This window comes from Microtus pennsylvanicus, chromosome 4 (genome assembly GCF_037038515.1).
Source record: "Microtus pennsylvanicus isolate mMicPen1 chromosome 4, mMicPen1.hap1, whole genome shotgun sequence".
NCBI lineage: Eukaryota > Metazoa > Chordata > Mammalia > Rodentia > Cricetidae > Microtus > Microtus pennsylvanicus.
In genome coordinates, this window is record NC_134582.1 from 57,227,023 (window position 1) to 57,240,309 (window position 13,287).

The window sequence follows — 13,287 nt, forward strand, 5'->3', positions numbered from 1 at the left end:
TGTATAATTTTATTTATTTATTTTTTTGTGCATTGGTGCTTTGCCTGCATGCATATCTGTAAGGGTGTCAGATCTTGGAGTTACAGACAGTTGTGAGCTGCCATGTGGGTTCTGGGGAACTGAACCTGGGTCCTCCAGGAGAGCAGTCAGTGCTCTTAACTGCTGAGTCATCTCTTCAGCCCCTGGCATCTACCTCTTTAATGCTACTGAAAGTACATAGAACTACCTTAATGTATACACATACATAAACCCTTGCATATCAGCCTCATACTCTAAATGGATAATTCTTAGAAATTTACTAAGCAAAATGCTCTTTAATACAAAAAAAAAAAATATCAGAGGATGGGAGACTTGCAAACGGATTTAATGTCCTGAAGGAGTAAAGCACTCTTCTACACACCTGCTCTAGCCAGCACTCCAGATACCTTGGTTCTAGACGCCTTTCTTGTTTAAAGACTATGTCAGTCCTGGAATCCAACTCCCTTTGGTGTGCTTCTTGGAAGAAGAGGGAAGCACCACGCCCGCACAGAGAACAAGGACAGAGAAGACATGGCCTACATGACTGGCAGTCGGCAGCCTTGCCTAGCAGGACAGTAAGTGAAACAGCACTTACCAAGGTACCAGTTAGAACTAAGAAACATTCAAACAGACTGTGACTGGTGTGGGTGGAAAGATCTGTGAGACTCAAACTGTCCTGGCCAGGTTTGGTGGTTCATGCTTTAATGCCAGTACTCGGGTAGAGGCTGAGGCAGTAGGACTGCTTGGGAGTTTAAGACTAGTCTGGGCTACAGGGTGTGGCCTTGTCCTAAAGAAACAAAACACAGCTTTATTTGTCATACTTCTAAATATGTCACTGGCAAAAATAAGCCCATCCTTATCCTTTAATTTCTTTTTCATTCCTTTTCTTCTGTTTGATTCAACAGAGATGACATCTGCCTAATCCACAAACAGCTGTAGTGAAAGGGTCCATTTTACCTTCAAGTAAAATCAACGGAAGGCACAACTACTCAGGAATATTTTATATTTCAAAGTATTTAGGAATATTTTAATTAGAAAAATAAAGGCAATGAGATTATCTATCAGGTTCTAAAAGTACCCATGAATTAAGTCACTCACACCCCCACTTAAAAAGTGAGACAAAATTTAAAATCACAATGCTGTTAAACTTTTACAATAAGGAGTAAGGCCATGCTATGCTAGGGTACAAAAATCTGTAATTCTGAGCATGAAAATAATTTATTAGACATCTGACTTTTCAAACATTGGCCCCACTGGAAATAGAATTAACATAGCTCACAGAGGAGAAAAATTATTCCAGCCAACACCTGCTTCATTTCAGACTTCCTGGGGAGTCTCTGCATCCTGGAGGACAGCGTTATCCCAAGCATCCGTATGTTCAATGCTGATCAAATGAATGATGAGAAACTGGGCAATGTCGCTGGTGGTGTGACTTCCAGGACCATCCTTAAGCATAAGAAATAGGACTTCCTGCAGCGAGTCCTTGATAACCAAAGCACAGAACCCCCTTAACTATCCCTGACAAACAGGAAGCAAAGCGTATGCATACTCTGGCCAGTGGGATGCCATAGGAAAATGTCACAAGGAGATTTCTGTGAGACCAAACGTGAACTTTAATTAACATCATCTTTTAATAGGTGATTCTGTCACTAAAAACCAGAGAAAAGAAAATCAGTTAAGAAATGGAGTTAGAGAGAAATGCAGGACTGGAATACGAACTCAGCTGCACTTCCTTGGCTAACTCATTAAAAAATGCCAATTAAATATTTTCAGTCAATTTTTATTTATTTTTTTTTAAAAAAGCAGCAAATCAACATCACAACTCAAACTTAATCTAAATGTGCACCTGACAGGGAAGCACATCTCTGTGTGGAGTGGAAAAGGTTTTCAAAAAAGCCCATCAGATCCACAATCTCCACATACCCAAATAAACAACCACTCTTTATAAGTTGTGCGAAGTGACTCACAGGAACTGAGGAGCTGCTGCTGTGGAGACAAATCTGGAGTCAGTAGCAGGAGTCTGGGGGTCAAGTTAAAAAGTTGAAAATGTGGTAAGAAACTGTGTGGAGGTTGGGGGACAGGGTAAGAGAGAGTCTGTAAGCCAGTTGACCCAAGAGCAACTGATATCTCTAACATTTCAATTGAGACCAGGCATGTTAAATCTCCATTTTTTTTTTAAAGAAGGCAATTAAAACTTACAATTCCAACAGACCACAAACCAAATAAAAATATTGTAAAAAAGAATCAAAACTATGTCCAGAGCTCCACCCCCATCTCATTTTCAGCACCCCAAGGAAAATAAAAGCATCCATATGACTATCACAGATGAAAACAAAATAAATGTCACTGGAATCATTTTTTCCCCACTGAGGTATAAAATCTATATAGAAATCTGATACTATAACAAATTGTACTTCTCATAATTCTGTTTTAATTTCCTTTAAACCCTGTTTGATATAATTTTTATTGTTGTAAAAATGTTTTCATGATTCTGAACCTGGTTCCAGTTCTTTTCCACTTACTTTTCTATCAATATTTAATATTTCAGCTACTGATTCTAATCAGGAGATCTCTTCTTCAGGAGGCACACTCAGCCGACACGGCTGACGTGCACGACCGCTGTGGAAGGTGCATCTATCCAGAGAGCACATTCTGCGCCTGTCTGGGATCGGAAGGCCACTCGCCACTGTTCTTGATGAAGACTCTTCAGTCTTGTAAACATCAGTGTGCGCAGTCTCACTACTTTGCAGTCTCACGTCCTGGGACAGGAAGGCTGGTTCACAGCAAGTGAAAAGCTAGAGGAGTCTGAGTTTTAATGGCTGATAAACCTTACATCCCACAGAAGAAGAAAACACTTCTCCTTTTTTGCTACTTAAGAATGTGGCAGAAACGTATGCTGAGGTAGCCCAGTCAATCCTTATTTTTTTCTTTCATTTTTCTTTTTGTTGTTGTTGCTGTAAATTTGGTCTCAGAATATTTCTGGAAGGGTGACATTTCGAAGAAGCCACTGCTGGGACCGGCTTCCAGTGCAGTCTCTAATGCTGGGCACCTGGCTGTCCTCTTCCGTGGCTTTATCCAGGCACTGGTTACTGTTCACATGCTGCAGGGTTAATTTCTGAAAGCAGCAGGGGAAACACACACCTTAACTAGAAAGTGAAGGAAAAAAATAATACCCCAGTCTCCTTTGGAGAATTGTACCACATCAACCAGGCTGGCCTAGAACTCCAAGAGATCCACCTGCCTCTGCCTCCCAAGTACTGGGATTAAAGTTGTGCGCCACTGCCACACAGACAGACAGACAGACAGACAGACAGACAGACAGACAGACACACACACACACACACACACACACACACTTTAGCTTCCTTAAAGCAAAAAGAAAAATCCAGGCCAAGTTAAGTGACTACTAACATTCCCTCGAACATATTTCCAAACAAGTACTTCAATTTTTCTTTTATTTCTCTGTGATAAGGCTGCTTAATTCTGTGATTCTAAACTCTAAGATTTTAGAAACTTGGGTCCTAGCCGGGCGGTGGTGGCGCACGCCTTTAATCCCAGCACTCGGGAGGCAGAGGCAGGCGGATCTCTGTGAGTTCGAGACCAGCCTGGTCTACAAGAGATAGTTCCAGGACAGGCTCCAAAACCACAGAGAAACCCTGTCTCGAAAAACCAAAAAAAAAAAAAAAAAAAAAAAAAAAAAAAAAAAAAAGAAACTTGGGTCCTTCTAAAGATTCAAAATATAAGAATATAAGAATGCTGGTGTGGCTGAGACACACTACAATTAAACATAAGCCTAGAAATCAACTCCAGAAATCATCCTTGTGGTGGAGGAAGGGATTGTGGCATACAAGAGCATAGAAACCTAGAGAAGACTGGTTCATAGCCTAGACAACCTGGGCTTTCTCACTTGAAGATAAATATCACAATACAAGACACATTTTGAGAAGATTCTGGAAGGCAGTAACAACAGGTAACTATGTGGAGCCTCACACGCAAAGGACTGCCAGAGAGGGACACGGCTGTCCACCTTGGTGCTTATGTTTTAGGCATGAGACTTTCATTCTGATTTTTAGGGTCATTTCTAAAAGGCAAGACAAATAAGAGTGAATTCATAGTCATAATGGTCCAGAATGGTTCCAGAACAATGAATTACTGGTGTGTGGTGCATGCTGAGTGATACCCTAGTGGGTCAGATAGCTACAATGCTAATGAACACATTTATCGGATTCTTTACTCCTGTCTTGATTTTAATGTGAATCTTTTCTCTGCAAGACCTCACTTAAAATGTTTATATTTTGTCAGGTGGTGGTGGCGCATACCTTTAATTCCAGCACTTGGGAGGCAAAGGCTGTCTGATCTCTGTGAGTTTGAGGCCAGTTTGGTCTACAGTGTTAGTTCCAGGACAGCCGGGGCTACACAGAGAAACCCTGCCTCAAAAAAACAAAACAATTTTAAATTTTACTTTATGTGTATGAGTGTTTTTTTGTCTATGTGCATGTCCGTATACCATGTGTATGCCTGATGCCTTCGGAGGTCAGAAGAGGGAGTCAGATCCCCTAGAAATGGAGTTATAGACAGTTGTGAATCAGTATGTGGGTGTTGGGAATTGAACCTGGGTCTTCCGTTAGAGCAGCCAGTGCTCTTAACCACTGAGCCAACACTCCAGCATCTGAAACATCTCATTTTCACGATGCCTCTTTTAACACTTGTGTTAATTTAAAATATAACAGAAACTAATGACTGCATCCATCTACTCTTTCTTCTAGTTCTCTATTACTCTGTGCCGTGTCCAAGTGAGAACTGGCAAATAGCTGTATACTGTAGATGTTGCCATGACACTGACCCGAGGTTCTGTATTATCTACTTAATTCTCACAGATGCAGGAGAACAGAAGCTCGAGGACAGTGAGTGCAGCTGTGGCTGTGATGGTGCCAGCTCTTCTCATGCAGGTGCAGTGTGGCACAGTCTAGCAGCCAGTGCTCAGGCTCTACACGCATGCACTTCATTTCAGCCTTCAGTTCCAGCTCAGACAAAACCAGTGCAGGATGAAGGATGTGCTCGACATTCCACAACTCCCTACCAAGGTGGCACCTGTCCTGAGGCTCAAGGTCAAGATTACTAAAAAAACCAAATACAACAAAAACTGTGACTGGGCAATTAGTTTTTCCAAGACAGGGTTTCTCTGTGTAGCCAGGGCTGTTCTGGAACTCACTCTGTAGACCAGGCCGACTGCCTCTACCTCCTTCCTGAGTGCTGGGATTAAAGGCGTGAACCACCACCACCCAGTTCCTTCCCAATTTCTAAAAACACCTCTCTTTACCCCCTTTTCTGAGACAAAGCCTTGCTATATGAAGCCCAGGCTGGCCTCAAATAACTCACAGTCTACTTCCATGTCCTCGGAGTGCTGTGATCCTAGGCATGTGCCACCACATCCAGTTTCTAGAATCTGGAAATGCTCCATGCTGGGTATTCAAGTGCTCAACATCCAGACTGAACTGGTATTATCAGGAGGCAAGCCCTGCAGGAGACCTAAACACTTGGAAGAACCTTGCTCTAGACAAGGCTCGGGCTGATAGAGATGCAGAGCTCCAAGGCTCCAGTACTGCGCTTTGTCATCAGAGGACTCAGCAGACACCTGGGTAACACTGGCAAGTCTCCAGAGAGAACATGATTCAGGCACTGAGCAGGCAAGTGACACATTTTTAACTGCAACCCTTGAAGCAGAGGATAAAAGCTTTCATTACTTATTGCAAAGGCTACCTACATAATAGAAAAAATATTCACCTACTTCCTGCGCCCAATCTCTCAATGTAAATGGGTCTCAATCTCCATCGTATTTCAGAGGAGACAGCACAAGCAGTAGAAGGGAAGGAGCTTATTGTCATACTATACATTTTATAAAGTACATAATATAAACAAGATTTAAACATGCATGAACATGCAAATTTAATCAAATATAGTAGGGTACTGAACAAAGTATCTTGGATCAAGAACTAAGAATCCCGGGTTTGAGATCTAACTTAGACTATCTACCCACTGTGATACCAGGAACAATTAAATTTTACCCACGGAACAGTGTTTAGTGTGGGCTGCTCTCCCTCTCCAGAGCGCCCTCTGGAGTTCACTCAGGCTACTGGGCTAGCCAGGCAGCTTGCTTTTCCCTTTCCTTTTCACAGTTACTAATTCAGAAATACTCCCTAGTAAACACCTCAATAGTTAGTTTTATCCTGGAATCTGAGAGAAACCAGCCTAAGACATAATTAATTTTATTGCTGGGAAACAAACTTTGCACAGTGATGTGAAGTTTAAACTTCACACGTGCAGTGGGTTCTTTGTAAATACTCGAAGGCCTCTCTATTCTCCTGCACCTCTAATCGACACTCTTTGCAAATGTTCACTGAGGTAGGACTAGCCAACAACCATTCCCAATCTCTGGGTCTTGGTCATTTCACACTGCAAACACAAGAAAACCAAGCACTTACTTTCCCTGCCTTCCTTATGGTTCACTATGGGACAAATCTACAACTCCCAAGAAATAAGCACAGCTTGTCAAGAGCGTTCCAGGAAAAACTTATTTTCCTGAAAAGAAGAGTAACATATCTGAGAGTAAAGCAGCCCATGGTCTTTTCTTTCAGAGCTGAGATTATAGTTAGCTTAAACATCAGAGTAAGCCTGGGAGGTCCTTGGACTTCCCACAGGGCAGGGAACCCTGACTGCTCTTCCAGCTGATGAGGGAGGGGGAGTTGGTTGGGGGAGGGGGAGGGAAATGGAAGGCAGTGGCGGGGAGGAGGCAGAAATCTTTAATAAATAAATAAATAAACAAACTATATACAATAGGAACAGATATCAAGTATAAAATTACAAACAACATAAACAATATTAAGCAAGGAACACATGATAAATGTTTTAATAAACATTCTATTCTGCCTGTTCTGTCAAAAAAACAAACAAACAAAAAAAAAAACCCATCAGAGTACGCCTTATCTACACCAAAAACCATATACCTAGACTCGTGTAAAAAAAAAATTATCTACTCAATGGAGCTACTTAAGTAGTTCAGTACTGCATAATTAATATACTGTCATATCCCAACAAACTGAAAATACGGAGCTTTTTCATTTTAAAAGCTGTTAGTTGTCACACTGGCTATGTCCCTGGCGCCTGCTAGAAGGAAATAGATATTGCATATTCTTTAAGGCAAGAGGCAGTCACACTCACGATGGCAGCAGCACACATTCAGAAACAAACAGGGAATGTTTGGAATATCCAATGGCTATAATGACTGTATCAGTTACTATGAACCACACTAGCTATAAATCTGCCCATACGCTGTAGCTTCTATAGCTATAGGCAACTGAGGAACTCACCACTGGGTCGTACTCCCAGAGCTGGTTGCCTTTTAGGTGGTGGCATTTGAGCATGGTAACTGGGCCATTAAGTTTGGAAACATCCAAACACAGGTCATCGGTTCTAATTTCTTTGTTGGCAGTATAAGAGAAAACCTGAAAAGTAAACATAAACTTATGTAAGTAAGCTTTAACAGTAAAAAGAAATTAGTCCGCATTTCAGATGCCCACATTTCTACATTTGTAGCCACGAGACAATGAAGACATCGGGAATCAGTTTCAACAGAGGGATAATGAGCATATAGATAAAAACCGTAACTCCAAGTTTAAACTTTGCCTGGACCACTCTCAAAAGAATCTGCAACTACTTCAAGACACAGGATTCGTGTACACTGTCACAGTAATGGAGAATGAAAAACTGAGAAAGCTACACCAATTTTACACAGAGGAAAGTAAAAATCACATTGTTCTCTGGAGGCTGAGTATATTATTAAGGGCAGTCATTTTTTTTTTCCTAAAAAGGACAAAACAAATTTTGTGCTCAGTAATGTTAATTCAGTGGTTAAAGAAACCTTATAAAAATATTTTATTAAAAAATTATTAGAGGAGGCAGATCTGAGTTCAAGGCCATCCTAGTCTATATTGAAAGCTACCCAAGGTTACACACAGTGAGAGCTATATAAAAATAATACAGTATCAATCATTAGATTGAAAGCACCTTTCACCTAATACTTTTATTATTTTTTAAATATATAAAAATGTTTCCTGAATAATGTTATAGGAGTAAAGGAACAAAGTAAACCAAAATCGAAAGCTGTTTTCAAAGTTTAGTAAGGATACTCACCTGATTGCCTCCCATACCGTGACAATTGAAAATTCCAACCTTTTCATTCTCTTTTCTAGCCATGTTATCTAGACACTGATTTGTTTCCACATTTCGTATCTATGGGATGTGAAGACGTCAGGAGTTAGGACGCAGGAGCTTAACTAAAGGAGAGGTGCATACAGATAATACCAAAAGCCAACCCTTTATTATTTCTTTTTGTTGTTGTTGGTTTTTTGAGACAGGGTTTCTCTGTGTAATTGCCCTAGCTGTCCTGGAATTCACTCTGCAGACCAGGTGCCTCCATCTCAGAGATCTGCCTGCTGGGATTAAAGGTGTGCACGCCTTTAAATGGTGGCATATGTCTTTAAACACAGCACTTTAGAGGTAGAAGTAAGCAGGTCTCTGTGAGTTGGAGGGGCCTGGTTTGTAAAGTGAATTCCAGGACAACCAGCTAGGGCTGTTACAGGAGAAACCCTGTCTTGGGGAAAGAAACAAAAAACAAAAAAAACTGTGCACCACCACACCCAACATCTTTTATTATTTCTTTAGTGGTACTTATGGGTGCCATCAACAGTTGTCTAAGTGGACTTAGGGCCCACACAATAGGAGGAAATTCATATTTGGTACAATAAAATCCTAGTCACTCACACATAACTAATGAAGTCATGGATCTTAGAGGAGAACATATGACTGCATTTTTTCTAAACCAGGATAATTCTAGTTGCATTCTAAATATTTATTCAGGTAGCTCTCAGTCCTCATTAAAGAAGCTTCTTTTTTGAAGCAGATAGAGACTATCACAGAAAGCCACAACTGGTCAAAATACTGAGAACAGAATGGAATGCTCAGCCTCAGTCGACAGAACACAACCCCTACAACAAAGGCTTAGGGAACATCAAAAAGGAACAGGAAAACTATAATAGCCAAGGACCAGGGTTTCTGCTTCAAGACAGTGTCTTCTATATATAACAGGGAAGTTGCACCAATGAAATCTCAACAATATGGTCACCTAAACATGACTTGCATAGTAACACCACCAGTTGGCATGCCAATGAGGTGTTTACATAAGAGGATAGGGGAAATCTCACAAGGTCCCACCTATAGATGAAAAATTATAGGCAATTAATGGCTGTTATGAGAAGGAGAATCAGTTTTTTCCAGGGACAAGCCGAGAGGTTATTCAATCCCAGTCAGTCAGTCCTAGACAAATGTATATGAGGGCAACACTAGACTCAAGTATGGTATATGTGTGTGTGTGTATGTATGTATGTATGTATGCAACAAGAGTTAAAGAGGAAGAGGTTTCTAATTTGAAAGGGAAATGGGGGGGGGAGTGACACAGAAGGAGCTAGGGAGAGAGGGGTGGAAATGATCCAAATAAAGTACTTATTTATACATCAAGGGTTATTTAATTTTAAATTAAAACTTTTTTTCTTTTCTTTCTTTCTTTCTTTCTTTTTTTTTTTTTTTTTTTGGTTTTTTCGAGACAGGGTTTCTCTGTGGCTTTGGAGCCTGTCCTGGAACTAGCTCTGTAGACCAGGCTGGTCTTGAACTCACAGAGATCCGCCTGCCTCTGCCTCCCGAGTGCAAATTAAAACTTTTATTTGTTCTCATTTCTTTCATTCTTTCACTGTTCCTTTAGGAATTACATTCAGTTCAAAATAATTCTATTTTCAGTAATAACTTAAAAGCAATTTTACAACTCTTCAAGGACACAAGGTGTCCCTTTTGACAATCCAATCCCCCTGATGACTCCTCAGGAAACTAAAGATAGACATTTTTTGGCCAAAAGAGCTTTGGAAGCTGGCTTGTGTGGAAGCAGCCACATGATGGTGCGGATTTCACTTTCCATTAAACATTAATCCACTCCACAAAAGCAGTTTAACCGTGTCATCAGAAGAGGGACATCTGAATGTCTGTAAGGCACTTAGACTGCTGCTTTATATGAAGTGGATGCCAAGGCAATGTGAGAACCATCAGAACTGCCTGAATCAGTGTCTGCTCTGCCTTAACACCAGCTATCCCAGGAAGGTCAGGGTCCAAATCTGTGGTTGCTTACAATAGTCAATGGATTAACAACTATTAGCTATTATGAGGAAACATAACATTATTTTGGTTTCAAATTCTATAGTATGAGTACTGGAAGGCAGACTTGGTTAAGACAGACATCTTAATAATCATGCCCCAGAAAAGACCTGGCACAAAAGGACCACAGGCTATGTTTCTGAGGCAATGGCAAGAATAGCAGATGGTAAAGCCTATGCCACATGTGAAGTCAGCAGATAAGAAGAAAGAGGTCAACTTGCCTTGGCAACCATGTTCCACGGCTTGGACATGTATCACCCTTTAATTTGTTGGAACTCAAGCCCAGCTAACAATGTTTAGGCATTGTCTAAAATTGGGTCAGTTCAAAAAAAGAAAAGAAGAAAAGAGAAGAAGAAAGAAAGAAAAAGAAAGAAACAAACAAACAAACCACCTTTCACTCCATAAAGGAGTGGCTGCTCCATGTCCTTCAGAGGCACATTACTTAACCTAGATTTTACTCACTCAAGGGGAGAATGTGCAGGAAGGGAGGGGGTGATGGGTTTACTCACTCACCAGCATCAGCTCCCTTCCGGGACCTCTGTACTCAAACAAGTCTAGGCTTCTGTTTGCCCTCTTTCCCAAGCCTCTATCACCAGCAGCCCCCGCCTTACTGTCAACCAATAATCTGTATTCACCTGACGTCATTATTTAAGAGGACTTCTCAAGCATCCACACAAACTACCACTCTCATCTGACTTGTACTTGACTCCACCTCTCCTTTCTACTCTGTCCCAAGGGATGAACTACCTGTGTCCCATCCTTTACTCCTCTCCGTGCTGGATCCCATCTCCTAACCATTTAGGGTCTTTCTCTTTTTTGTATAACATAAAATTTACCACCATAGCCAGTTACAAAGAGTCAGTTCAGAACTGCTAAGTCCATTCCCACTGCTATGAAAAAGATCTCTAGAACCTTCCCAGTTTATAAACCACTTCAGCCACTAAACAAACCATTTTCCTACCTCTATCAGTCTGGTAACTACTGCTTTCTGTTTCCATGCACACAACCACTATAGGTTCTTCCCAGAAGTGAAACTACATTATTTTTGTCATCATTCTATTTCACTTAAGCAAAACGTCTTCAAAGTTCATTTATGAGGTAATACATATATGTCAGGATGTCTATCCTTTTGAAGGACTGTATGTACATACAACTTTCTGCTTATCATTCCATTCATCTGTCTGGGACATCCAAGTTGCCTCTGCCACTTAGGTTGGGTCAACAGAGCTGCCATGAGCATGAATCTCAGAAGAGGGAACCATATCCCTTGGGACTGGAGTTACAGATGGTTGTAAACCACCATGTGGGTGCTAGGGACCAAACCTAGTCCCCCTGAAAGGGCTTAAAACCATTGAACCAAACTCTGTTCAAAACTTCACATCTTTTAGCATCACTCCTGATTTTATAAATGATTAAGGTCCTCAACCCCATTCTTATACAAATTTCCTTATAAGTGGGTATAACATGATTCCAAGGGAACCCAAACATTCTTAATAAAGCCTCGAAGAATCCTGGCATGACCAAGGCCCCAGGCTGCACCAGATCCCAGAAACTGACTGTGAAAAACTCAGCACACACTTTATTTTCATAAAAGGAAAATAATCTCCCCTTCCCCATATTATCCTCTAGCCATCATCTACTTCTCTGCATTATTTACAGAAAAATGCCTCGCCTTGCAAGACTGTGCACATTCAGGCTCCACACTTGTATTCTCCCTAATACTCTCCATGGGCACTCTCGCATACTGAGAGTACTAACTGAATCTCCCTAATCCTCCATACTCAGGTTATGCTTTCTCCATATAGTCACATAGTTAAGCACCTACTTTTTGAGACAAACCTTTCACTTAAGTCTCTGAAACATCATTCTCCTGGTTCTCCTTCTGCTCTACTTTTTAGTTTTCAGACAGGGCCTCATTATGCGGCTCTGGAACTCACTACATAGACTAGACTGGCCTCAAGCATGCAATCCTGCCTCCGTGCTCCCAAGTATTAGTATTAATATCCATGATTTCCAAACTGTACCAGCTGCTTATGGCTGTGTTCTCTTCTCACTTGATCCTCTAAATGGTCTATGTGCGTGTACAACAAACGATACAAGCACATATGTGCATCAAGACTGGAAAGTTCACACCTACCGTGGTGACAACCTCAACTGTCCATCTTCACTCTGAAATGGAGTCTTTCTTTCTTCCTTGCTATTTTTCACTGCATAACCAGGCCAACTTACCCAGGAACTTTCAGGGATTCTCCTGTCTCTGCCTCTCACCTCACCATACTCATGCTCAGCTTTACATGGGTTCTGAGGATCTGAACTCAGTTCATGTCTGTGAGGCAAGCGCTTTACCCACTGGGCCATCTTCCCAGCTTACCCTCATGGTTTAGTCCTCATTGTTTATTACCTATATATTTATTTTTTTTCTAGACAAGTGACCTTCCTACTATTTCTGGGACATGCCAAGTTCATACTCATCTTAGCAACCTTTGTACTCATTCCCCCAATTGCTCTGAAACGTTAACCTAAGCAACGCTTGGCTTAGTTATTCTTTCTTCAGGATTTTGCTCACAAATTACCTTAAGGGTGCCTTCCTCAACTACCTATGTAAAATAGAACAATTTTCATGCTCACCAGGCATCCTTGTTCTCATCTGTTCTTGCCACTGCTATCTGACACACTGTATATTTTTAATTTTTTTTCAAATAGACTATAAGATCAATAAAAACAAAATTTTATGCCATGTTGCATTGTGGGCACTCAAATAGTTGTTGAATGAAGAAAAAACCGTGAATAAATTCCAACTTCCTACAGAGCTGGGGTTACATACCCTGAGTGTCAGGGAGGATATGGCTGTGGTCTTCCTGACAAATAAACTCATGTCAGCTAATGCTTACAAAAGGAAATCTGTCACAATTCAACTTCTATTACAAAACAGGTTTCTCCCTCTATTTGGCTTTATAATTTTTTTCTATAAACTAGATTTAAAATAAAGTCCTAAATGTTCCACTACTACAG

General features: G+C 40.9%; 1 protein-coding gene across 3 annotated transcripts in view; it reads right to left on the reverse strand.

Annotated features, from left to right (window-relative positions):
• Positions 1 to 1,004: 1,004 nt before the first annotated feature.
• The window catches only part of Galnt1 (polypeptide N-acetylgalactosaminyltransferase 1), a 65,749-nt gene continuing 53,466 nt past the window's right edge, over positions 1,005 to 13,287 (reverse strand). For 2 of the 3 annotated variants that reach the window (XM_075969190.1, XM_075969191.1), the window contains exons 11-13: positions 8,209 to 8,307; positions 7,386 to 7,520; positions 1,005 to 3,133 (exon numbers count right to left, since the gene is read on the reverse strand). In XM_075969190.1, the coding sequence (XP_075825305.1) occupies positions 2,987 to 3,133; positions 7,386 to 7,520; positions 8,209 to 8,307 (381 nt within the window). In that variant the 3' untranslated portion in view covers positions 1,005 to 2,986. The remainder of the gene's footprint in view (positions 3,134 to 7,385; positions 7,521 to 8,208; positions 8,308 to 13,287) is intronic. The other variant, XM_075969192.1, reaches the window with a different exon arrangement.